Genomic DNA, 27,474 nt, shown 5'->3' with positions numbered 1-27,474 from the left:
AAGAATTACAGTATCATCCCCGCCAGTACACAGGAGGTGAGCTGCTCCCAGCTCACAAGAGGAGGCTTCCGGGCTGCTGTACCACCCTGCCAGCACACAGGAGGTGAGCCATGCGGGCAGCAGCAGCAACCCCCCACCCTGTCGAAATGAGAAGACATGTAAACAAGTCTCAAAACCAGACTTCCAGATCACCTACAGCAACCCCAAAGGGAAATGAGATGGAATACTCTGATACTCAACCACCTGGACTCCATGAACTGGCAACAAAAGAGGATCTGGAAAAAATGAAATAATTTCTCAGGTAACAGCAGAGATTGTGCTCATAGTGCAAGACATGATTAATAAATCTAGACAGGAGCTCAGAAACATGATGGAATCCCAACATAGGAGACAAATGGAATCCATAAAACAGATGCAAACAGATTTCCAGGAAATTAAAAACTCCATTGAAAGTCTACACAGCAGAATGAGCCAATGTGAGGACAGAATTTCAGATATAAAAGATAAAATTGCAATTAGTGACCAGGAAAAGAAAAATTGCTTCAAAATTGTAAGGGACCATGAGAAATCAATCCAGCAGCTGCTAGATGATGCAAAGAAGAATAACATAAGACTGATTGGAGTCAATGAAGAAACAGGAGAGAGTGGAGATGACATAAAAAAACTGTTCAGAGAAGTTATGGCAGAAAACTTCCCAAGCAGGGGAAAAGAGCTTGACATACAGATAAGTGAGGCATGTAGGACTCCAACTAGCCTTGATCAAAAAAAATATATACACATAGGCTATAATTGTTAAGATTCCAGAAACCCAACAGAAGAACAAAGTTCTACAAGCAATTAGAGAAAAGAAACAAATCACATACAAAGGAAAGCCCATCAGAATCACAGCACACTTCTCAATGCAAACCCTCAAGGCAAGAAGAGCTTGGAGTGATGTATTTCAAGCCCTAAAAGAAAACAGCCTCCAACCCAGATTGATGTGCCCTTCAAAATTATCTTTCAAAATTGTTGGAGAAATAAGATACTTTCATGACAAAGAGCACCTCAGGAACTTCATGAATACCAAACTGGCACTCCAAAAAATTTTAGACAATATCCTAGGAAAAGACGAGGATCATAACCCCAGGAAGCCCAGCAGAATGAATCTGTCGGGTGCGACAAGAAATTAAACGCAAAGGGGGAGAATCCAACAAACAGAAAAAGTCATGATAATGAAAAGTCAATATGTATGAGTTATAACCATCAATGTTAATGGTCTCAATTCACCAATCAAAAGAGATAGACTGGTAGAATGGATCAAGAAGCAAGATCCAACAATATGCTGCATACAAGAAATACATTTAATTCAAAAAGAAATTCATAGTCTGAAAGTTAAACGGTGGAAAACAATACTCCTTGCAACAGGAACCCCCCCCAAAAAAGCAGGGGTAGCTATCCTCTTTGCAGATCAAGTGGATTTCAAATGAAAATCTGAAACACTGTGGTCCCAAGAATTTCAGATAAGGGATACTCAACTTGTATGTACAAATCTATTGTGAACATGTGTTTTCATTCCTCTCAAGTAAAATCTTAAGAACATGACTGTTGGTTCTTAACAGTAATACAAGAAATTTCTATATTGTTTTCCAAAGTAGTTTTATCATTTTACATTCACATTAACAGTATTAGAAAGTTCTAACTGGTTCACACCTAAGCTGACATTTGTTCTTTTAAAACTTTTAACTTCATCTCCCTAATGAGTGTATAATTCCATCTTGTTATTGTACTGATTAGTATTTTTCTGATTCTAGTGTTGCACACCTTTCATTGTGCTCTACTAGCTATTTATCATCTTCTTGGGTCTGCTTTTTAATTGGGTTGTCTATTAATGAGCTGTAAGAGTTCTTTATATATTCTGGTCATAGGTTATATGCATTATAAATATGGTCTGTTTAGGGACTACTTTTCATTTTAACAATGTCATTTAAAGTTCTAAATTTTGATGGAATCTCATTTATCAATGTTTTTCTTTTATATGTCATGTTTTTTATATCCTAGGAAATTCTTGCCTACCCTAAATTCATAAACATTTTCCCTATAATTTCTTCTTAAAGTGTTATAGTTTTAGTCTTTCATATTTAGGTTCATAGATCTTTCAAGTTAGTTTTATGTATGGAAGTAAAGTGTTGAGGTTAATTTTTTATATATGGATACCAGGTGTTCTAGTGCCATTTGCTGAAAACACTAACTTTTCCTCTGCTCTTGAATTGAATTTACGTTCTATGAAATGTTAGTGTTAAATAATCTTTCAAAACTCAGTGGACCTGGGCCGGGCATTTAGCTCAGTGGTTTCGCTGCCTGCTGCGCAAGGGCGAGAACCCGAGTTCGATCCCCGGTACCAAAAAAAAACAAACCAAAAACAACTCAGTGGACCATACATGTGTGGTTCTATTTCTAGATTCTCTGTTTTATTCCAATGATCTATTTGTCTTTCCTTACCCCAACACTGCCTTGATTACTGTAGCTTTTGAGGAAGTCTTAAAATTAGGTAATAAATGTCTTCCAACACTGTTATTTTTTTTCTTTTTACTTTTCTAGGTCCTTTGTTCTCCTACATAACTTTTAAATTTCAATATCCAATTCTTCATTTATAGCAAGTATACATAGACCTGAATTTTTATATATACCTTGTGTTTTCTAATCCTCCTAAATTCAAATACAAGTTCTAGGGGCTCCTAGAGATTTCTTAGTATTTTCTCTGTAGATGATCATTTCATCTACATATAAAGATTTTACTTCTACCTTGCCAATCCTGTCCTGATTGTGTCATTTTATTGCCAGACTATTTTGGTTTGGGCCTATGTTTCAAAGTTTAATGGACAGATGAGGAATAGGCATATCTGCCCTTGTTCCCCACCTCAGGGAGAAAGCATTGTATCTTTTCCATTCACATAAGGTGTTTTTGCTGGAAATATGGAGTACATGTCTTTAATCTGTTGAGAGGGTTCTGTTCTGCTTCTAGTCTCCTGATAGCTTTTACCATGAACAGCTGTAGAATTTAGTCCAATACTTTTTCTGGAACTACTGACAGGATCATATGGCTTTTTCCTTTCCTCTGTTAAAATGATGACTTTTGGGGGTGGATCTTCCAGTGCTGAACCAACACTGCCATCCCTATAATAAAACCACTTTCTACATATTGTCAGATCTGACTTCTAATCGTTTGTTTTCTTAAACAAATTTCTATCTATGTTCATACTTTTTTCTTCTATTGTCTTTATCCAGTTTTAGAATTAGCACAATGTTGATTTCCTAAAATGAGGGGAGAAGTGTTCTTTCTTTTTTCTGCTTTAAATGTTTGATATAATTTATCAGTTAAAATGTATATGAGCCTGTTGTTGTCATATAGGTAGGTTTTCAAGCTAGGAATATACTTTCTTTAATAGGTCCTATTCAAATTTTATATTTCCTCCAGAGTTAGTTTCATTAATTTGTCTTCCAAGGTACTTCTTAGAAGTTGTCAAATTTATTTCAAAAAAGGTTTTTGTAATATGCTTTCTAAATCCTTTTAAATTCTGTAAAATCTGTGGTAATGTCTTCTAGATCTTGATATTGTAATTAAAAAATGTTTAATTGATATTGTGTGATAGGAAGAAAAGGTCTAAAGAAGCAGGGGAAGTGGGAGGGGTAGGGGAAAGGAAAGAAGGGAAAAGAAAAAATATGAGAAAAGGAAAAAAATGGAATCAAAGTCTTTGCAAATAGGGAAGGGTGGAGGGGATGAAGGGAGGGCAGGGGAAGGGGAAAAAAATAAGAACCAAGATACTCATGTAATGGTACAAGATCCCAATGATGATTATAACTGTATTTGATACCTAAAATGTACCAATAAACTTAATGGGAAAAAAATAATTACAGTATTATTGAATTTTGAAATTGGGTTCCCCATATAGCCCATCTATTTGTTGTTTTTTTTCTTCCCATTAAGTTTTGGAAATCCTGACTCAACCACAGTCTGTCTTTAGCAATGATATTAGCAATCTGCATGATTGATTTATTCTCTGTGGTATCAGGAGTTATAAGTGATCACTCCTTGGCCTTTTGGCTAAGGTCAAGTGTAGTATCAGGAGTTAGAAGTGAATGATACAAAGATTTGCAGAAGTTCTCTGATATGTCTTCTCTAAGGCTCAATTCCTGATCTTTAGGGTGTAACTGAGAACTTCAGGTGAATGTCAGGAAAAAGCAGAAACCACTTATGAATGATGAGACTGTAGGCTTTCGCTGATTTATTACATTAACCAACATTGTTAGAATGGAAGAGAGTGGAATCTTCTATGATAGTTAAGTACTTATCAGGTCCGATTATCCTGGAATTAAGAATATGTTATAAACAGGAGACATTAACACATCTACAGTCCTTCCTTTCATTTGTCCTACAGTGTGTTAGGAATTTCATCAGTACAAACTTCTTTAAACTTAGACATAAAATATTTTTTACGCCTATTGTGTCATTCTGTGTCCATGAATATATGTTTTCTTTAATTAAAAGATGCACAAATATTGAAACACATCTTTTATTTATTTATTGAGACACTCTTACTATGTTTTCCAGGCTGGCCTGGAGCTCCTGGACTCAAGCACACCTCCTGTCTCAGCCTTCTGAGTAGCTGGAACTAAAGATGCATACCACTGAGCTCAACTAGTGCATATTCTGAACACATTTTTCTTATACATGATTAATCTAGGAATTAATTAGGAATTTCTTATATATTAAATATACATGTATATTGTATAATGTATATAAATTCTTATTCATGAATTTCTTTTTTTTTTTTTTTTTCCGGTACTGGGGATTAAACTCAGGACCTTGTGCTTGCAAGGTAGGTGCGTGGCACCACTGAGATAAATCCCCAGCCCTACATGAATTTCTTATACATGAAATTTAGAAATTTCTTATACATGATTAATTTTCAATTAGGCTGAGTTGTTTTCTTTTCTTTTTTTTTTTTTTTTGGTATTGGGAATCGAACTCGGGACCTTGCGCTTGCAAGGCAGGCACCAGAACCACTGCGCTAAATCTCCAGCCCTGAGTTTTTTTCTTTTTAACACAAGAATAATAAAGCAAAGTTTTGAATAAGTCAGAGAATGCCAAACAAAGATAATTTCTGTAATCTTTTAAGAAAGCTTTATGGTATAGAATGACCGTTTAGTATAAACCCAAAGATGCTGTAGATGTGAATGACTTCATAATGGTTTTGTATAAGTCATGGATATCCTTAGGTAAGACATAGTTGTAGGAAGTATCTTTTCAAACACAGGAACAAATGAGAGTGATTATTAGGAAACCTATCTCTTTTCCCTAAAGTGAGGAACTCTAAAAGAAAATTTAAGAGTATATCAAAAAGCACAGAAGTAACAGTATTTTGGTGATTTCACCTTTTCTGAGTTTTTAATCTCACCACACCAAAACATGAACTAGTTGATAGAGGCCTGCACAACTTTTATTTCTTCAATGAAATTTCTTCTTTATATCCTGGCAGTTGAGAAGTCTTTTAGGAAAACAATTTTAGAATTATAATTGCATTTGGGAGCGTCTGCATTTTAAAAAATGCAAAACTTGATATGGACACATACCTGTAGTCCTAGCTATTCAGGAGGCTGAGACAGGATTACTTGAGTGCAGGAGCTCCAGGCCAATCTGGGCAACGTATTGAGACTTGTCTATAGAAAGAAGAATGCAGACCCTTGGATAGTCAGAGTTCTGAATTTTTGTCTTAAGATTTCTTGCTCATGCCAGGTGTAGTGGCCAATACCCATAATACCAGCTACAAACTTGGGACACTGAGGTGGGAGGATCACAAATTCAAGGCCAGCCTAGGTGATTTAGTGAAACCCTGTCTCAAAATAAAATTTCAAAAGGGTCTGGGGATATGGATTAGAGTTCCCTCAGTTCAACCCTGGTACTGGGATAGAAAATTTTATTCATGTTAAAAGTTCACCAAGAGACCATTTGTAATCCTAAATTCTTCCTTGGTGAAATTATGTTATGAATTATATTCATAATCTGAAATATGAAGCAGTCAGAGTAGATCCAGAGGGGACTATTAGATTGCAGCCATTGGCGAGAATGAACAGCCCCTTTGCTATCACATGTCTCCAGAACGCACGGAGTGACATCAAAGACCAGCTGCATCAGTGAGGCAGCTCCAGGCAACACAGCACTTCCCAGGACTACAAGGACTGGGAAAAGCCCTTGTGAAGTTTTAGAAAAGGTAGCCTGAGGCAGAGTTTGAGCAGAGATACTGGTGTGATGAGACTTGAACTTGTCCGCCTTTGGGACTAGGTAGAGGCCCATCTATCCTCTCCTTGTGGACTTCGTTTTATATGTGAACAGCTCAAGACAACTGAACAAGTAGTAGATGATAGGAATGCCATTGGTTAGGTAGAAGGCATATTTCACTCATTTTCAGTCTGGTAAGACTTGAGAAGTCAGAGGACCCACGCATCACCTTGATGCTGAAGCCCTTCACAAAGAGATTGCAGCTCAGACATCTGTTGCAGGCAGGGTAGTCTTGAGCAGGAGGACATTCAAGAGGTTCCACTTAAGCACACTGCTTCATAGCAGAAACAAGGAGCTTGGCTAAAACTTGGTGGAATCTATAGTAGTTATGAAGTCCACTGATTTAAAACAGAGAAGCATTTAATTGTAATTTTTTAAAATTAGATTTATTTAATGTGTCGCAATAAGCAGAGGCTATGAGAAGAACCTAGTGATCCCTCAAGAGGGAAGCAGTTACAAAAGGCACTCATTGGGTAGTGTCATTAGATTAGTGACAGTTTTAGATTTATGGTGGAAGTTTGTAATTTTTCCAAGGGCCAGTTAGAATTTGTAAACTAGATGAGTTGCTAGAACTCAAGCAAATATAGTAGGTCTGGGCAGTTCCTATTAAATTAATTTGTCTGAAGTCTTATCTTGGAACATACAGATGTGAAGAATCTAGTTTGAGTTTAGTCAGTAACACATTCCTGGTTTGGTTTGTTCAGTTTATCTGTTTTATGAGTCACAGTACTGTTAAAAATTGTGCTTTCTCTTTGAAGAGGAAGCCAGTATTACTTTCTTGTGTGTATAAAAGTGTATATGTGGGGCTGGGGGTGTAGCTCAGTGGTAGAGCATGTGCTTAACATGTATAAGGCCCTGGATTCCATCCCCAACAACCCCCACCCTGCGCCGAGGTATACTTATAATTGTTGAAAGGTCGCAGAAAGGAAACATTGACCTCAGAAATTACGTGCATTAGTTTTATGTTGCTGTATAGCAAATTCCCGTAAGTATAGAGGCTTAAACCAGCAGCTGACCTTAGCTTATGGTTGCATAGGTCAGAAGTCCAGTTGTGACATAGACTGCTTGCTTAAGCCCTCAAAGGCAAAAAGCAGAGTGCCTGCCAGGCTGAGTTCTCATCTGGATCTCTAGCAAAGAACCTGTTTTCAAGAGTATGCAGGTTGTTGATGGAATTTCCTTGCTTGTGGTAGTCGGAATGGGGTCTTTATATTTTGCTGTCTATTGATTTCTGTTGATTGGGAGCCACTTAGCTTTTTGAGACTGCCTGCTCTCCTTATGTTGTGGGCCCTTCTGTCTTCAAGCCAGTAATGGAGAATTTGTACAGCCAAGTCCCTCTCGCGCTACAGATCTCTGAACCCCTATGTGTCTGGCCTCTAGGTTCAGCTTTAAAGGTCTCATGTAATTTGGACAGGTCTACCTGGATGGTCATGACATCTGCCAGCCTCGCAGTGTGTTTGATGGAATGCCTGGGAGACAGTTTGTGCACACCAGGGCCAGGAGTCCGAAGATCTACCTATCTCCCACCACCACATCTTTTAATGTCTGAAAGTGTAAGCCACAGAATTTCCTGTGTGTCACGTTGGTAATTCTTGGTTGTTTACAAGTGTAGCTTAAATTCAAGGTTGAATGTTTTAGTATTACTGGTTAGAGTCAGTCTAGGGTGCTGCTCTTGTTTGTTTGAGAAAAGTATTTGTTTAAGTATAAAACTTATTTACATAGGGAAGGTGATCCTCAGTGAGATTGCCTTTTTTTTCCTGCTGGCATCTGTTACTTTCCCTTTTAATAAAGTTTATAAAAACTCAGAAAAATTAGAATGTAAGCAAAGAAGATAGAAAATATAATCTCATCTGTAACCCAAACACTCCTGTTTATAATTGTCATCGTTTTCTTTCAGCTTGTATTATTCACTTAGAATGTCAGTATGATCATGTAGTATATGTATAATTATATATGCTGATTTTTTTTTTTGGTACTGGGGATCCAACTCAGGACCTTGCGCTTGTGAGGCAGGTGCGGGACCACTGAGCTAAATACCCGGCCCTTATGCTGATTTCTTTAAATGTATCTTTCCTGATTATAAAAGTAGTATAGGATCACTGGTAAAAAGTTGAAAGGAAAATAGAATAAAATAATGTAGAATCTTGTTATGTAGCACTACTCCTTGAATGTATTTCCTTACTGTGTTTTCTAATGCAGTTTGAGTTGTGGTTTAGATCATACTGTATGGCTTTATTTGTAAGTAAACACTGGAGCAGTTGTTAGGTATTAAATATGGGACATTTGACTTATTACTTATCTAGTAGGTTTTCGTATTCTAACCTTTGAAAATGACTTCATTGGTTGTACTGTATATGAATTTTTAAATTCCTAAATATACCTTTAAAAATTTTATGTTAGTGTACACATACATATGTATATGCTTATAATTAATAGTTAATAAAATAATTTTTAAAGCCCTATTGTCTGTCCAAATTAATTTACTCCCCAGAAAGCTGAGTTTTCACTCTTCTGTCCTACAGTGAGTGGGTCAAGGACAGCAGTGTTTCCATGGTTCTTCCCTCTCCGCCTTGAGAAAACACACCCATGGCTCCAGCACCCTACTGGGGGGTGATAGTGCAGAAGAAATAAATACAATGAGAGAATAAAACAATACAGTATGACTCATCTCTCCTCTTTTCTTGGTTTTATAATGACCATAATGTCTCAGCTAAAGATAGACACTGGTATTGAACCCCAGTGCAGTATTTTCTTGCTAAAATATTAACAGAAAAGGCTTTCCCACTTATGAATTTTTTAAAATACAGAAAATCATTATTTTAGTTACTTAGTCATAAAAATAGATTGTGTTATTGCTTAATATACTGCTTTTAAAAATAAATGTGACATTTTATTTATTATTTTGTGCTGGGGATCAAAATTAGGGCCTTGTGCATACTAGGCAAGTATTGTCCCACTGAACTATATTCCCAGCCCTACTTCTGCTTTTGAGAAGAGAAAGGAGGAAAAGACCAATGCCACGTCGTACTCAGCACATGGTAAATTTTTTTTTTTTTTTGGTATCTGGGATTGAACTCAGGTCCTTGTGCTTGCACAGCAGGCGATGAAACTGCTGAGCTAAATCTCCAGCCCATGCACATGGTAAATTCCCTAGAGACCTATGTAGTCTTCACCCAAGTTTGAGGTTACTGAAGGCCTGGCTTAGCCGGTATTATTGGTGAGAGCCCCGCTCTGCTGGAGAACACGCATTCCCAGAGACCGAGGCAGGCGCTATAAAGTCACTTCTGCTGTGCTGTATCAGTAGAGTTAAAGCAAGTCCCTAAACTAGCTCAAATTCTAGGGGAGGGGAATTACATTTCAGTTCTTGATGGGAAGGCCAGGGTCACGTTGCAAAAGAGTATGTGCCATGGAAATATTGTTGCAGCCATTTAAAAAAAATAAAATCTTGCTACAGATGATGTAACAGCAAAATATTTAACAATAACTGAGATTTCCAAAAATTGGAGATTTGTTTAATAAATTATGATATCTATCTGAGAAAATGTTATATGGTATTTTTAAGGTATCTGTGTATCCTTTTATGCATTTAGATATTATTTGTCTTGAGGCAGGCATGATGGCTCACACCTGTAATCCCAGCACTCGGGAGGCTGAGGCAGGAGGATTGCTGAGCGTTCGAGGCCAGCCTGGGCCACATAGTGACTTCAGGGCCAGCCTGAACTACGAAGGGAGACCCTGCCTCAAAAAACAAAACAAAACAAAAAACAAACAAACAAAAATGATTGGTCTTGATTGAAAATTTTTTTGCTAATACATAGAACAATGCTTGACATATAGTAGTAATTCAATAAGGCTATAGTTGTCCCTCCGTATTTGTAGGGAATTGGCTCCAGAAACCCCTGCAGATACTAACATCTGTGTGAGTGCTCAATTCCTTATATAAAATGCTATACATTTTGCACATAACCATGAATATCTTCCTGTGTACTTTAAATAATCTATTAAATTACTTATAATACTTACTGTAGTGGGAATGTTTATTTAGAGTTATTTAGAAATGTTTATGAGTTGTTTTTTTATAGTTGATAAATCAGAAAACATTTATATGATTCCTAATGTAGTACCCACAATTATTTGAAAACCTTAGAGAATATGTCTCCTTAATGTTTTGCCTGTAATAGCTGATATTCTCATTTGGTAACAGCTTGAAAAATAGAGAGAAACTGGGCCGGGGATTTAGCTCAGTGGCACCATGCCTGCCCTGCAAGTGCAAGGTCCTGAGTTTGATCCCTGGTACCGCAAAAAAAACCCAAAAAAATGAGGGAAACCTATTTAAAATGGGCTCTTACTTAATGGTCCTATTGGAGGTATTAGTAACTTAGTCTCTCTCTCTCTCTCTCTCTTCTTCTTCCTCTTCCTCTTCTTCTATTTTTTTAGACAAGGTCTTGCTACAATAGCCCAGGCTGACCTCAGCTGCGATCCTCCTTCCTCAGCCTCGAGTGCTAGGATTACAGGCATGTGCCACCACACCCAGCTCTTTTTTCTCTTTTAAATAGAGAAAATATAGGGTCTTAGGGGGAGGGGTGGGTGGGATAAAATAAAATTTATTTTTAAAAAGAAAGAAAAAATAAATAGAGAAAATATAACACAGTCTGTTTTCTTTTTCTTTGTTTAGAGCAAAACACTTATTGGTACATTTTAGGCAAACAGTAATCACACTCTTCATAGTCATTCTGTTTTCAAGAAACAGTCCCAGCAGAATTCCTAGTCTTGCATGCTTTCACAAAATTTTGCCCCTTCCCATCAATAGATGAAATGTTTCCTCCTCCTTTGAGCCTGGGGAAGCTTGTGACTGCTCCCACCAGTTGACTATGGGGGAATGATGTGATAAGATTTCTGAGGCTGCAATATAAAAAGGTACAGCTTCTTCTGGGTGTGACAGTGAGCCCCTGTAGTCCTGGCTACCTGGGAGGCTGACATGGGAGGATCAATTAGAGAGACATGATCTCCAACAGAACAGAAGGAGACAGCTTCCTCCTTGCTCTTTCTGTTGTGTTGCTTGGTCTTGAAACTCAGTCACCATTATCGGGAGGAAGCTCAGCCATATGAAGAGGCCACATGTGTATCTTCTCATCAAAAACCTAGTTTAATCCTCAGCCAACAGCCAGCATTAACCAGCGGATGAGTGAGCAAGTGAGCAAGCAATCAGATAATCCTAGCCTGGGCTAGGAGTGCCCAGCTGAGGGCCCAGAAGTTGTGGAGCAGAAACAAGCGAGCCCCAATGTGTCTTGTTTGCATTCATGGTCACCATTATTATGGTGAGAGATAATAAGAGGATAACCATGGTTATTGTTAAGCCACTAAGTTTTTTGTTACACTGCAGTAGATAACTAATATATACAATTTATACAAATCTATCATAGGGAAATAACCAAAGATTTGAACAAATATGATGTTCATGGAAGCATAATTTATAATAGTAAATAAAATTTTTTGAAATAGTCTAACAATCCAACACTAAGAAATTGTTGATATAAGAAGGCCGGGGATTTAGCTCCGTGGTTCTGCCGCCTGCCTTGCAAGTGCAAGAACCTGAGTTCGATCCCCGGTACCAAAAAAAATACAGATAGATAAACAGATAGATAGATAGATAGATACTTTTACTTAGAGAAGTGATATATGGATGAATTATAACTTATTTGAACAATTTCTTTCTTTTGGTACTGGGGATTGAACTAGGGTCCTTGTGCATGGGAGGCAGGAGGCGGAACCATGGAGCTAAATCCCCAGCTCAGTATCTATATTTTTAAAAAGAAAGTTTAAGAAATTGCTATGCAGCCAGTTCTGATTGTCAAAACCCATAAAATTGTATTCTTATGTAAATGAAGATGATTAATAATAAAAATATATCTAATAAAGGGCACCTACCCAGAATATGTTAAGAATATTTACCATTCAATGAAAAATATTAAACAATAAACTTGTTTTTATTTTCTATTTTTTCATTAAAAATTTTTTTTTCTAAAAACATTTTTTTGAGATAAAGTTCTCTGTGTATAGTCCAGGTCAGCCTTGAACTTGCTGTGTAGCCTAGGCTGTCCTTAAACTTGTGATCCTCCTGCCTCAGCCTCCTAGTGCTAGAATTATAGATCACCATACCTGGCTTAAATGTTTTAAATAGCCAAAAATTTGAACAAGGGTGTCCAAAAAATAGATATCCAAATGGCTGGGAATATAGCTCAGTGGCAGGATACTTGCCTAACATGCAAGTGGCCCAAAGTTAAATCCCTAGTACTGTAAAAACTTTCAGTGTAACTATGCTGAGTGACTACCTTACTAGGCGGTGCAGCTCTAGAGTTAAAGAAGAGTTGAGAAAAATGTGAGTTGAGAATGGTAATGAAATTAGGGCGAAAGTTGTATTTATCATGATTAAATTAGAGCAGTGGTGCTCAGTCTGTATTAAGATTTCCTGGAAAGATTTCTGAAAATACCAATTTCTGGTCACCAATTTAAAATCAATTGGATCAGAATTTCTAAAAATAAAATGAGGGCATTGTATTTTCAGAAGCTTCGTAGGCAATTCTAATGTGTCATTAGGGTTAGGAATCAGTGAATCAGAATGGTGTTTCTTACACATAACGTGCATCTGAGGACCTTGTTAAAGTACTGAGTTTGCTTTCAGGAGGTCTGAGCTAGGGCCAGGTAGTGTGCATTTTCAACAGGCTTCCTGATACTGGTGATCCTCAATCTATTTGGATAGCAAAGAATTTTAGGATGAAAGATTGAGCAGGAGTCCACTTTGCCTGAAGTGAACATTTGGTAGTAGAATTGAACAATTTTTGGCTGGGCTTGGCGGTGTGCACCTATAATCCCAGCACTCCAGAGGCTGAGGCAAGAGGATTGCCATGAGTTCGAGGCCAGCCTGGTATAATAGTGAATTAAAGACCAGCCTAAACTACATAGTGAGACCCAACCAACAGGGCTGGGGATTTAGCTCAGTGGTTCCACCGCCTGCCTTGCAAGTGCAAGGACCAGAGTTCAATCCCCGGTACCAAAAAAAAAAAAAAAATCAACCAATCAACCAGCCAGCCATTTTACCAGGCTCAGGTTAGTGTCTACATGTCTCAACAAAGACCATGTATATAGTATTTAAATATTTATGTAAATAAGTACTTCAAAGAACTAAACTGTTTCTGCTGGACAGTGGCAGAGAAGAGGTTTTTGTTTTGTTTAGGTAAATGGTTAGGGAGGAGATCTTCGAAGAGGTAACATCTGAGCAGGGGATTTAGTGAAATGAAGCATCAGTGGTCAAGCTAGTGCTGCACTGATTATGACATATGGTTGCTTGAGTGGGACAGCTCTTCCTTCGCCCTTAATGTAGTTCTGTGATTTGATAAACCACAACCCTTACAAACAACCAACCAAAAGAAGGGCTGTAAGCCACGTCATTTATCCAAGATTTTGATAATTTTGGGGCTCTGAAGCTACAGTACTTACTTAATATTTTGGATTTGAATGGTAGAAAGTAGGGGAAAACTAATAATTGATGATTGATGGCTGAAGTTGCCGATTATCTTAGATTAATTGTGTTTTTACTTAGAATTCCTTTAACCATTTTCCTGCTTAACTTTTTTTTCTTTTCTTTTTTTAGTGCTGGGGACTGAACCTAAAGCCTTAGCAGTGAGATACATCACCAGCCATTTTTCATTTTTTATTTTGAGACAAGGTTTTGCGAAGTTGCTAAATTGTCCAGCTGGGCTCAAATTGGCAGTCTTCCTTCCTAAACCTCCCAGAGTGCTGGGATTACAGGAATGAGCCACCATGACCCACTCATTTTTTAAAATTTTATTTTGAGACATATTTGCTAAATTGTTTATGCAATCCTCCTGTCTCAGCCTCTAATAGTTCTGATTATAGGCATGGATCACCACCTCCAGTTTTGGATTGGTTGTTTAAGGTGTTAAGGTTCTGGAGTTCTGGATTTGATCTCCAGTACTGCAATACATACATAAATAATAAAATAGGAGATTGTTTTTCTCTGGTTTGGAGGATATTGCTTTTGTGTTTTACCCTAATCTAGAAACTTGGGGCCCTTGGAACTCCTTGTTACCCATGTCGTTCCTCTTCATGTTGTTCCTCCCGCAATTTCTCCTAGTTTCCTGGCTTCTCTGTTGTCATTTCTCTTACTTGAACATAACCCCCTTGATCCATTGAACCCTGCTTTCTTTGGGGGTGGGTGCAGGTGATGGAACTCAGGACCTTGTGCTTGCCAGGCAGGTGCTGTGCTGCTGAGCCCGCCCACCCCCACCCATCCCGGCCCCAACCTTGCCTTTGCTTTCAGTTAACCTGCTGACTTCTTTACTTGTTTTGTTTGAAATAAATTACAACCAAAGAACCTGAGGGGAAGGGAAAAATTCTCTCTGAATCATTTTTTCTAGAGCTTTTTAGGTTGTCACCTCTACTTATATTACTTTTATGATATATAAGGAAAATGAATTTCTTACTTTGGAAACTGTTCTCTAATTACAACTGAGTAGTCTACAGGGAAAGATGATGATAATGATTTTGATGATTTTGTAGTCCTGGGGATTGAACCTAGGGCCCTGTGCATGCTAGGAAAGCAGTATACCACTAAGCTAGATCCCCAGCCCTTTTAAGTTTATTTCTTCAGATTTATTTAGTGAGACAGGGTCTTGCTATATAGTGCAGGCTGGCCTCAAACTCATGGCAGTCCCCCTACTTCAGCCTCCCAAGTGCTGGGGGTACAGGTGTGCACCACTAGATTGGGCCCCTTAGCCCTTTTTAAATTTTATTCTGAGCCAGGGACTAGCTAAATTCCCCAGGCTGGTCTTGAATTTGTGGTCCTCCTGTCTCAGTCTTTGCTGTAGCTGGGATTACAGGTTTGGACCACTGTGTCCCATTTATGATTACTTTTCTTTAATAACAGTTCCTTCTCTTTCCCTCCCTCCCTCCCTTCTTGGCTCCCCCACCCCCTTCTTTCTTTTTCAGTGCTGGAGATCAAACCCAAGGCCTTGCACATGCTAGGCAAGCACCCTACCACTAAGCTAAACTCCTAGCCCCACAGTTTCATTTTTACCACCTTTTCCATGGAAAGATAAAGATATATCATTTTTCAGTACTTTATCTCACTTTCAGATTGTTCCCTGAATCAGTTTCAAGTCTTTCATGTTTACATATAAAATATTATAATTTATATGTATACATACTTATAAAATGACTTTGACTTTAACTGTGACCTTTTCAAATATTAGAATCAATTACCTATGATATATAGTATATTAGAATTTTTCCTACATAGTTCTAGTGCTACGGATATGAAATTATGGTGATTTATTAGGTTTAATTTGTCACATGCAAGAAGTATGTTCATGATTGTTACTTATACATTTAAATATTTTAAATTATTTTTTCTCTTTCTAGCTGTCCCTTTTCCTCCAACCCACCGTCTTACTTTGAAGGAAGTATTTGAGAATGGGAAACCCAAAATTGATATTTTGAAAAACCATTTGGTGAAGGAAGGCCGACTGGAAGAGGAAGTAGCCTTAAAGATAATCAACGATGGTGCTGCCATTCTGAGGCAAGAGAAGACTATGATAGAAGTGGATGCGCCAGTCACAGGTATGTAAAGTATTTACATGGTAGCCCTTAGGTGTGAGCTAATTTTGAGAACTGATTATAAATAATCAACTAAAATGCAATGTGATAAGTTTTCTACAAATTTTGAGACAGTCTTAGGGTTGGCTAAGATGTTTTTTGTTCCTTGAAAAAATAAAATTTTTTATAAATAAAAATTTCTACTATGTCCTAATTTAGTACCCACAGATCATCTATAATTCTGTGCAATCCAATCAAAAGCTAATATGATTTAAATTAAAAGTTAAGCTATGATTCTTGCTGATGTAAGGCCTTTTTTTCTAAGACATAATTTTTCACCTGACATCATGTCTTTTTTTTTGCCTAGTGTGTGGTGACATTCACGGACAATTCTTTGACTTGATGAAGCTGTTTGAAGTTGGGGGACCACCTAATTGCACACGCTACCTCTTTCTGGGTGACTATGTGGACAGAGGCTATTTCAGTATAGAGGTAAAAATTAACCTAGATATGTTGGACCAGTCATTTGCCCTTTAAAAAAAAGATTTGCTTCCCATTCACTAGAAGAAATTAAAATATGAACACTGGTAGAACTTATAAACTTTGTTACTTTCAGTAGTTAAAGCAGCCGGGGATGTAGCTCAGTGGCACCATGCCTGCCTGGCAAGTACAAGGTCCTGAGTTCATTCCACCTACTCAAAAAAAAAAAGTTAAAGCAGTAGAGAAATGTTTTACCTAACATAAAAAAATCTATTATTTTTTGTTTTTACCAGTAGCAAATCTGGTATATAGAAGGCTATATTGACTCAGTTTTAAAAATAAGTTAAATGTTTATTAACCTTTCTTCTTTCAAGATTCTATAGAGGCTATATATAAAGACATATATTGCTTTTCACCCTAAACATGGTTTGGACTTGCCGAACTTAATTATGAAACTATAAGCTGCTGAAATACAATTAACTTTTTTTTTTTTGGTACTGGGGATCGAACTCGGGTCCTTGCGCCTGCCCAGCAGTCGGCAAAACCACTGAGCTAAATCCCCGGCCCTACAATTAACTTTTAGATTAACTGCCAGTGGTAATTAAGCAGGCATTTGTCTTATTGTGGGAATAATTTCTGATACTGTTGCACATTAATAAATATTTGCTGAAGAGAAAAAAAATGAATTATAATTAATGAAAACTCACAGTTTATCTTTACATGTTTTGAGAATTGAATGATAGGAACATGGTTAACATTAAAAACATACAAGCTTTTATCTGTAAAAAAGATAAAACTATTTTAGAACTTAATGCAAGGACTTGAGTACTGAGGGACCACAGCACATTCATATTTAATGTCCATTGTTTCAACTCCACATGCTTGGCAAATGAAAGTTGAAAAACTTTTGAGACAGTGAGGGTAATCGAATTTGGAATGTGCCCCATACACTTGAAATAAGAAATTGGGTCTGCTTGCTGTTTTTGCTGCCTTTAGTCCTACCTGCCTCTCATAATGTGAGTCTCACTGCGTTGTGTTCCTGGTGGCGCAAGCTTTCTTGTTCCTGTAGCATCACCACTAAATACAGATCCTGTACCTCATCAATGCTCAGAGGAGCATCAGCCATTCTGAAGCTGCAGGAAAAATAAACAACAAAATAAATAGATTTTACTCTTTCATCTGATAAGAAAACAATTCATGAATCAGAACAGTTCAGTTTTATATGCCAGTGTGTAAAATTCATTTGGTGTAAAATGTGAGGACCAAAGATAATGGTATAAACTAAGACAATATGTCCATCTTCCCCACTGCACATTTTCCTGCTGCTCAGCAAATACCCACAGCCTCTTATAGGTACTGGGCATGAGTACAGTTCATCCTTGCAGACTGGATCATTGAAAGCATTCAGCGGCTCTTCCCATCATGTTTCAATAGACAAGTAATCAAAGTATAGAAGTTTAAAAGACATTGAAAAAAATTTTTGAGATAGGGTCTTGCTATGTAGTTCAGGCTGGCCTTGAACTCACTATGTAGCCCAGGCTGGCCTCGAACTCATAGTAGTCCTCCTGCCTCAGCCTTCCAAGTGCTGGGATTACAGGTGTGAGCCATCATGCCTGATTGAAAATTTATTTCTTGTATGTTTGCTAACATGAGGAAGTTTCAGAGGCTGAAGGGAGAAAACAGAACTCGCTGAATTTTTAGTCATTTAATGAACCAACTTTTAAAACATAATGATGACAAATTATCTTCTGATTATTGTATAATTTTAAAATACGGTAGTTAATTTTGTGCGTGTGTGTGTGTGTTCTGGGGAATTAAACCCAATGTCTTCCTCATGCTAAGCACACATTCTACCACTGATCTATCTTTCCCCAGCCTTTAAGTTTGTTTTATTTTGTTTTTCCTGAGATAAAGTCTTGCTATGTTGCCCGGGGTGGTCTCAAACTCTTGGGTACAAGCAATTCTGTCTCAGCCTTTCAAGTAGCCGAGACTGCAGTTGTGGGCCACCATACCTGGCTTCAGCTCCTAGAAAGAGTTTAAATTTATTAACGCATTCAATAAAGCACATATTTAAAATCCACAATTAATTTTATATACATATGCCATATTTGGAATACTCTTTGTACTATGCATTGTTTACTTATCAACAAAATTTCCTGAGTGCTAACATTATGGCAGGATATATGGGAATAAAATAAAGAATAAGATTTAGCTGGGTATGGTAACAAAATCTGTAATCCCAGCACTCTGGGAGGCTCAGGCAGAAGGATTGCAAATTTGAGCCCAGCCTGGGCAACTTACCAAGTTGTCTCAAAATTTAAGAGAAAAAAAAAAAAGGCTAGAGATGTAATTCAGTGCTTGGTTCAATCCCCAGCACCACAAAAAAAGAAACAAGAAAAAGATTTATGCTCTCTGAAGGAGTTGACAAACTAATGGAAAAGGTAGAAAAGCTACACTTATGAATAGATCTCTCAGTATAATATGAAAAGTGCTTAATTATCAACACTATTGACTTCTGGCACGATACATAGTAAATACTCAGTATTTTTAAATGAACGAATAAGTCATGGTTTATATTTGTTTGGTTTTATTCTGTTACCTGATGTTTGCTAACTTGAAAAGATTTTCTGGAATAACTTAAGAGATAAGTGAATTGGAACTTTAAGGTAACAATACTATTTTATACAAGTTGGTTTTTTGTTTTTTGTTTTTTTTGGTACCGGGGATCAAACTCAGGACCTTGTGCGTGCGAGGCAGGCTGCAGAACCACTGAGCTAAATCCCCGGCTAGTAAGGGTTCTTTTGTCTTTTTGGGGTTTTTTGGTACTGGGGATCAAACTTGGGATGTTGCACTTTCGAGGCAGGCGGCGGAACCACTGAACTAAATTCCCGGCCCTTATTTTATACAAGTTTTAAAACTGAATTGTGGGCCAGGGATTTAGCTCAGTGATTCCAGCGCCTGCCTCACAAGCGCAAGGTCCCAAGTTTGATCCTCAGTACCAAAAACAAAAACAAAAACTGAATTGTGTGATATATCTAGTCTTAGAAATGGGTTAATTTGATAAGTCACTAAGGATAGAAAAACTTCTGTAGGCCACAGCTTAGTCTAACCTGATACAAGCGTATACACAAAAGATGACCATGAATGTGGTGTTTTTGTCAACTAGATGAAAATAAAACCATGGAATCGCTAATAAAATTGTTTGTTATAAATAGTTTGTTTTTTTTTAAATTGGGAGATGCAGAATCTAAGAAGGCATCCAGGGCCAGGGATTTAGCTCAGTGGCACTGCACCCTGCCTCGCAAGTGCAAGGTACCTGAGTTTGATCCCCAGTACCAAAAAAAAAGAAAAATCATAAATCCATTGAAATATCACACAAAACAAGAAATCTGGAGATAAAATGTCCAGGTTTAGAGGATTGGCTCAACATGGTCCCCAAGAAACTAGGCTCTCTGCACCTCTTTGATTTGGGATTCACAGCAGATCTGCTTTTTTTTTTCCCCCCTAATTCTGGGATCAAATCCAGGGCCTCATGCATGGTAGGCAGATCTGCTTCTCATCCTTAGTCATGTCACCTCCTTTCAGTCACTGAATAGCTGCCATAGGACACAAAAGGACATCCATAAGATTTCACCTTGAAAGAGCCTTTCATCCAGAAAAGAAAATATTCCAAAAACAAACAAAACAACACCCAACAGTTTGTCTCATTTTAGTAGGTAAAAGAGGATCCCATGTTTACCCCTAAAGCAATCACACATGACAAGAGAAAGATTTGCTTTGACTAGTTCAGCACTTGGGAGGCTGAGGCAGGAGGATGGCTGTAAGTTTGCGGCCAGCCTGGGTGGCTATACAGTGAGTTCAACATCAGCCTAGACTAGAGTGAGACCTTGCCTCAAAAAATAAAAACAAGCACAAAAAAACAAAAAACCCCAATTATTTCTATTCTGTATATTGAACTTAACATCTTTTTAAAATATCTTTGATAGTGGGTCTGATATTTCAGATTTTTATAAGTGAAATAACTGGATCAGAGTAGAACACTTTTAAGATTTTTGCTAATTTTCACAAAGTGTTATTGGACTTATTTCTTCTTTATGTACCTAATAGTTTATATACCTACATAAGAGAATCAAAGGATGATGTCTTTTTCATGCCTAGAGCAGGCACTGACCTCTCCTGAGCAGTGTGGGCTTTGATTAGTAGACCAGGAATCGATGCAAATGTCACTGATAAAACAGAGCAGTAAAGATTCACTTTTCTCTGAGTCTTTTGATGTTTCTTCCTCATTTGTAGCTAAAGTGCTTCCTTCGTGGTAGGAGAAGCTAAATTTTAGTTTTCTTTCATTGACTGTACAAGAAAAGGAAGACTTAAAGGGAAAGTTTTTACCATGGGATTTTTTTTTTCTTTGTGGTACTGGGGATTGGGCCCAGAGTGCTCTACTATGAGCTATATCCCCAGCCCTTTTTATTTTCTGCTGTGAGACAGGGTCTCACTAACTTGCCCGGGGTGAGCTTGAACTTCGGAACTTCTTGCCTCGGTCTCCCAGAGTGTTGGGATTAAAAGAGTGCACCACCACACCTGGCTAGCACAGTATATGTTATACCTAGTACACAGGAGCTATCAAAGACAACATAAGATGCCCAGGTGACATGCAGTGGTTGACATGCAGAATGGTTCTTCATGTAGAGTAATAATTCTGTTCACAAAGAAGTACAGAAGTAATTGAATGTTTCAACAGACTTTATAATCATGACCTTGAAATTGAATTATGTAAGACAGTTGTACAACTGTATCTTGATATATAAAATAAATGAAACTTGAAATTAGAAGCTGAGAAGTATAAACTAAATTACATTGCACTGTAGATCTGGATTGTATTTTTATATATTTCATTACTTCAAAAAGGTGAGTTGGTCGAAGTTCAGAAAGCAAAGATCTAAATATATCAAAAGATATATCATGTTCTTGGGAAGGTAGATATAGAAAAGAGAAAATGCTTCTAAATTTGTGTACAGATATAATGTAATTTTTCCTTGGAATATTTTGTGGAAATTAATATATTAATAATTAAATTCAGCCTCCAAAAAGAAAAAGCCATGTAAGTATATTTGTGACTATATTTTTAAGTTTTCTAATGGTTCCTTTGCAATATCTGTCTGAAATGAAAGCTATACATTTTTATCTTACAAGTCCATTTTTGAGAACTAATGTTGTAGATGCATTCATAACTGTGTACAATGATATGTTTGTCACTGTGATTAAAGGGAAACTATTAAACAACACAGAATCATCCTCTTCAAATTGTCAGTAGTACCTGTGTCGAGAAACATTGTTAGAGCAGGGAAAATGGAGGTGAACAGGCAAAACAAAGTCCTGTGTTGTATTTTCTAGTGAGAAGGGGCAGCATCAAATTGTTTGTTTGCCATCTATGAAGATTAAACCAGAGTAAGGGGCTACAGGGAGGCAGCAGCTGGTAATTTAGATAGAGGCATCAGGGGAGGCCTTTTGGAGAAGGTAACATCTAAACAGAAACCGGAATGACCTGCAAGCACCAGCTGTGCACAGGCCCTGGGCAAGTCTCTTCCCAGCAGATGACACAGCCATTGGAGAAGCTCAGAGGAAGGAGCAGGTCCAGGCCAGTCCCAGAATAGTAACAAGGCTCAAGGCTCAACACCTGACAGAGTAATGAGGAAGGGGAGGTGTTGCAGAGATGTGGGCAGAGGTTAGGATGTTGTCAGGGCTTGAAAACCATAGTAAAGGAGTTTAGATTTTAACCTGAATGAGATGGGAAGCCTCTTTTTTGGATGAGGAGTGACATAGTCACATTTATGTTTTAGAACAATTACTCTGGCTACAGTGAATTGACTATAGTAGCCTTAAATGGGGGTGCAGAGACCAGTAAGGAATCACAGCCCGAATTGGTTTTTTTTTTTACTATGCAAATTATTTTTATTTTTGTATAGTCAGATATATTTTTTTCCTTTAGTGCCTATGGAAACGTATTTTTAAGTTTTTATTTATTTATTTTCATTTTTTTGAGATAGGATCTTGCTTTTGGTTTTGGGGTTTTTCTTTTTCTTTTTCTTTTCTTTCTTTCTTTCTTTTTTTTTTTTTTGGTACCTGGGATCAAACTCCACCCCTTGCGCTTGTGGGGCAGGCTGTGGAACCACTGAGCTAAATCCCCAGCCCTTGGTTTTGGTTTTTTGAGACAGGGTCTCACTATGCAAGTTCAGGCTGGCCTTGAACTCACTGTGTAGCCCAGGCTAGCCTCAAACTCCTGGCAATCCTCCTGCCTCAGCCTCCCAAATGCAGGATTACAGCCCTGCACCACCATCCCTGGCTTGCCTGTGGATTTTGAGTTGTTAAATATAAACCTTTTTTCTTATACCTTGTTTTCTTGTAGAACTCACCTGTATTTTCTTCTAGAACTTTTTTTTTCTCAAACTTCTGAGGTTTTGTTATTTTATATGTAGATTGTTTATCCACTCATCATCTATTATGTATTGTGTGAGCAATTTTATATTTTTTGAAATGACAACTAGTCCAGAGTCATTTATAAAAAACCCATCATTACCCCAGTGATCTGAGATACCACTTTTATTATATACACATTTTTATATATACTTGGATCTATTTCTGTATTGCTACATACCACTGATATATTTATCTATGTACTTCATGTGCCAGCACACTGTTTTGATTATAGAAGTTTATAGTATGTTTTTGGGCTATTCACACATCAAAGTTTCTCTTTTTTCAATGTTTTCCTGGCTATTGCATGTTGATTTTTCCATATAAATTTTAGTGTCAATTTGTTGAACTTCATAAATCATCTTGTGGGTATTTTTATTGGAATTGAAATGATTTTATAAATTAAATTATGGAGGACTAATTTTTTTTATGTGCTGGGGATTGGGCCCAGGGTCTAGGGTACTTTCGGCAAGTGCTCTGCACTAAGCTGTACGCCCAGCGCTGAGAACTGTAGTCTTTCAATGTTGAGTTGTTCTGTCCAATAACACTGGATGGCTGCTTGTATCTTTGGGAGTTTAAAAATTTCCCTGTACAGATTTTGTACTTTTCTTGTAAAAGTTATTCCTATGTATTTAGGCTTTTTTTGTTGTTATTACAAGTGAAAGTTTCTCTGCCATGATGTCCTGTTTGTCGTTTGTATATAAAAAGTTATTCAGGGCTGGTGATACAGCTCGGTGGTAGAGCATTTGTCTAGTGTGTGTGAGGCCCCGAGCTTGATCCCTAGCACTACAAAGAAGAAAAGATTATTTATTTGCATGTTAATTTTAAACTCTGCTATTTTATTGAATTCTTTTATTGAGTAGTTTTATCACTGATTTTTTTCTGGTTTTCTTTTTCAGATACACTATTATAACTATATATACAGTGATCATTTTGCTTTTTCTTTTCCTATTCTTAAATTAGAAGATCTTTTGTCTAACTCCATTGGCTAATAATGCTGCTAAATAACCTTGCTAAATAGTGGCAGGGAGTTGATATCCCTGCCTTGTTCCTGATCTTACTGGAAGTATCTAGTGTTTTTCTATTATAAAATAATTATATACACAGGCTTCCAGAATTCTCTGACAATGTCCCTCTCTTTGGGAGTAACAGTGAGATACAGCATTTTAACAAATAAGTTGAGTTTATATCAATTGTCTTCATGTATATCATGGTCACAAAAACAGTTTTATCCTTGAATTTGTCTTGTAGTGTGTGCTGTTTTTATGGAGTTTAAAGATTATTCATCCCAAAACATTATTTCTGCTTCGAGGAAATCATGAATGCAGGCATCTTACAGAATACTTTACCTTCAAACAGGAATGTAAGTATAATTGCTTCTCCCAAACCTTTTTTAGTTATTCTTTAACTTTCTGAATTAAGGTTCAGGTTTTTTTGTTTTTTGAAACAAGGTACCATGATGTTGGCCTGAATCTCCTGGGCTCCCATGATCCTCCCACCTCAGCCTGAAGTAGCTAGGACTATGGGCTGTGCTACCTTGCGTGGCTAAACTTCGGTTTTTAAAGTGATATTTAATCTAATTCTCTCTCTGTTTTATCAGAGGTTTGTTTGGTTTTTATTGGGGGGGGTGTCTTTTTTGTTCTTGGGATTAAACTCAGTTCTTTTTGACAAGCAAAATTGTTTTAAACTATTTTTAGAAGATGGAACAGTAGGTTCAGGAAATACTTTAATTATCTCCTTTTGCACAGAGTTTATCTTAGATTTTTATTTACTTTCCACTGTGCTTTAACTGTAGTTTTAATCTGGTTGCTTTCTTTTTCTTCTGTGTACCAAAATACTCCTGTTTCATTGTAATGCTGCATTTGAAATGTAAATAAATCTTGGAATAAGCACACAAATTGAAGTAGAAATTTAAAATTTTATTTCTGTATTAAGAAAGAGCATGTATGCATTTTGCATGGTTGTTCTTATTGATGAACTGACCTCTTGAAGTGCCTCTGTGGCTTTTAGAATCAGTGCCTTATAGTTACTAAGTGATGTTTGATTACAGATTGCACAGCTACAATCTTGTTAATTGTTAATGTTTTTGAGGGGTGAGACCAGAGGCTTTTCTTCTCTCCTTTTGATTCTTGTTTTTTTTTTTTTGTGGTACCGGGGATCAAACTCGGGTCCTTGCGCTTGCGTAGCAGGTGGCGAAACCACTGAGCTACATCCCCGGCCCTCCTTTCGATTCTTAATTGCTTTATATAATGGAGATTTTAAAAAGTTTTTTTGTTCAAACTGGGAGATAAAAAAGTTTAACAGTTAATGTTTCACATATTACTTGTCATTGCAAAAATATTTTTCTTTTTTTTTTTTTTGGTACTGGGGATCGAACTCAGGTCCTTGTGCTTGTGCAGCAGGTGGCGAAACCACTGAGCTAAATCCTTGGCCCTGCAAAAATATTTCTTTATTGTTATGTATTTGGAAAGCAAGAAGCCTAGTGTTTTATGATTTTACCTCATAGTTCTGGGTCCAGGTTTTTAAATTACACTAATTTCTTATTTGTATTACCATTTTTTGATGGGATATTGACAAGTTCCAGAAATTCTTGAAATTTTGCTAATAAAGACAGTATTGTTATGATAAGTTGATCTTTTTTTAAAACAATCATTGTTTGTCATTGTTCCATGCAGCATTATTTAAAGCAGCAAAAGATTGATCTGAACTAGGTATGGTACCGCACACCCGTAATCCCAGTACTGAGGCAGGTTGAGGGATGAGGACTGCAAGTTGAGTCCTTCCCGAACAACTTAGTGAGACCTTGTCTCGAAATAAAAAATAAAAAGGGCTGGGGATACAGTGGTAGTATGCCCCTGGCTGGGGCACTCAACCCTCAGTACTGAAAAACACTGGTCTGGGTCCTGTTAGCTTGTGGTACCTCCTAAAGTGACCTACAAGCTGTTAATAATTACTGAGCTCCTCGTTTATCTTTACTCCAGGCCCAAGAATTAAATTCACAGGTAAGATAGATCAATAATAGAAAATCATGTACACATATTTAATGTAAGTTTTGTGTTACACATGAGCCCTTATATAAGTTGAATACTTAGATGTGTACTGAATTGGGTAAAGAATAATAAATTGTGAAAAACTAAATCATACAGGGAAGCTAGAAAAGGGGTTTTTTTAATTAAAAAAATATTTTGTGATGCTGAGCTACATCCCCAGCCCAGTAAGTATGATTTTAATGAGATCTGTACAGAACTTGTTGGGCCTCAACTTCCCATGCTTGACAGTAACAATGTTATTTTCCTTCTGGTATAGGAAGGGAGTCTTTAACCTGGGAATTTCAACTCCTGTTATTAAGAAACAGCATGAAAGTCAGGGTGATCTTGTTTCACCTGCTGTTTTTCAAGTTCTTTTAACCTGAAATAGTCAGTGTGCCAGAGCAGCATATTTAAGGGTAGCATATTCTTAACTTCTTCTTTCTTCATATAAAGATGTGGATTGATCTCCAGAATATATTCATAGGTACTAAAAGCAAGATCAGAACAAGGTATGTATGTTACCATTTATGGAGAAAACAAAAAGCTGCCGTGAAGAGGATTGATGTGCCCATTTGCATATATGTGCCTAGAATATCTTTGCAGAGACACCCAGGAAACTGGTATCACTGCTTGCCTGCAGAGGATAGGAAGTATAGATCCTTCTGTCACTTTTAAATTTTGGACCATCTAAATATGTCTCCTGTCTCTTCAAAAAATAAAGTCAAATAAAAATTAAAACAAACATGTGATCAGTGGCTACACCAGTTTGTAGTTTCTTGCAATAGTGCTGACTCAACTTGCTTCCAAAGAATTTTAAATTTTTTGATGCTAAATTATTGGTGCTACTTAGAACTTGTATTATTGTGATCTAATGGCTGTGATGCATTTTTCCTTCATTATAGAAATAAATGTTTTATGGGATTTTTCTTACTTTTTTCTTGAAAATAAAACTTTTGAATCAGGTAATTTAATCTTTGATAATTATATATTTGGCTATTTAGAGTCTCCTTTTAAGTATTTTATTTAATGATGCAGAGGTGTGTTGGAGGGCAGTTAAGAACATGAACATATTTAAATTCTAGTTTTGTCCCTTGCAAGCTTGCATCTCTGAGCAAATTAGCCCAACTTCATCAGCTTTTAAATTAAGATGGTACTAAACCTACTTTGCTGGGTTTCTGTAAGGATTGAATAATTTTATTGAACACATAGTACCTACTCTGTGCCAGATATTGACACATTTTTCATATATGAATTCCTTTAATCACCACAGCAACCTTGAATTGTAAGTAGGTGTTTATTATATGTCCATTTTACATATGAGACAATCAAGGCACACAGGTCAAAGAAATTTGCCCAAGGTTCCATAGCTAATAAGTGGCAAAACTGAGGATCAAACTCAGACAACAAGTAAGATTCTAGACCATTTTCTTTTTTTTGTTTTTTTGTTTTTTTGTTTTTTTGGTACTGGGGATCGAACTTGGGTCCTTGCGCTTGCACAGCAGGCGGCGGAACCACTGAGCTAAATCCCCGGCCCTCTAGACCATTTTCTTGACCCTCATGCCATAT

General features: G+C 37.1%; 1 protein-coding gene across 8 annotated transcripts in view; it reads left to right on the top strand.

Moving 5' to 3' along the window:
• Positions 1–27,474, top strand: part of Ppp3cc (protein phosphatase 3 catalytic subunit gamma) — a 78,792-nt gene that overhangs the window by 18,681 nt on the left and 32,637 nt on the right. For 6 of the 8 annotated variants that reach the window (XM_004848311.3, XM_021261247.2, XM_004848310.3 and 3 more), the window contains exons 2-4: positions 15,755–15,952; positions 16,296–16,420; positions 24,131–24,242. In XM_004848311.3, the coding sequence (XP_004848368.1) occupies positions 15,755–15,952; positions 16,296–16,420; positions 24,131–24,242 (435 nt within the window). Of the gene's footprint in view, positions 1–7,727; positions 7,867–15,754; positions 15,953–16,295; positions 16,421–24,130; positions 24,243–27,474 lie in introns of all 8 variants that reach the window. The other 2 variants (XM_087216843.1, XM_021261248.2) reach the window with 1 other exon arrangement.

This window comes from Heterocephalus glaber, unplaced genomic scaffold (assembly GCF_053883595.1).
Source record: "Heterocephalus glaber isolate CG9 unplaced genomic scaffold, H.glaber_assembly_v1.0 deba00001460, whole genome shotgun sequence".
Classification (NCBI taxonomy): Eukaryota; Metazoa; Chordata; class Mammalia; order Rodentia; family Bathyergidae; genus Heterocephalus; species Heterocephalus glaber.
Note: the sequence above shows the minus strand (reverse complement) of the source record. Positions and strands in the feature narration are given on the sequence as shown.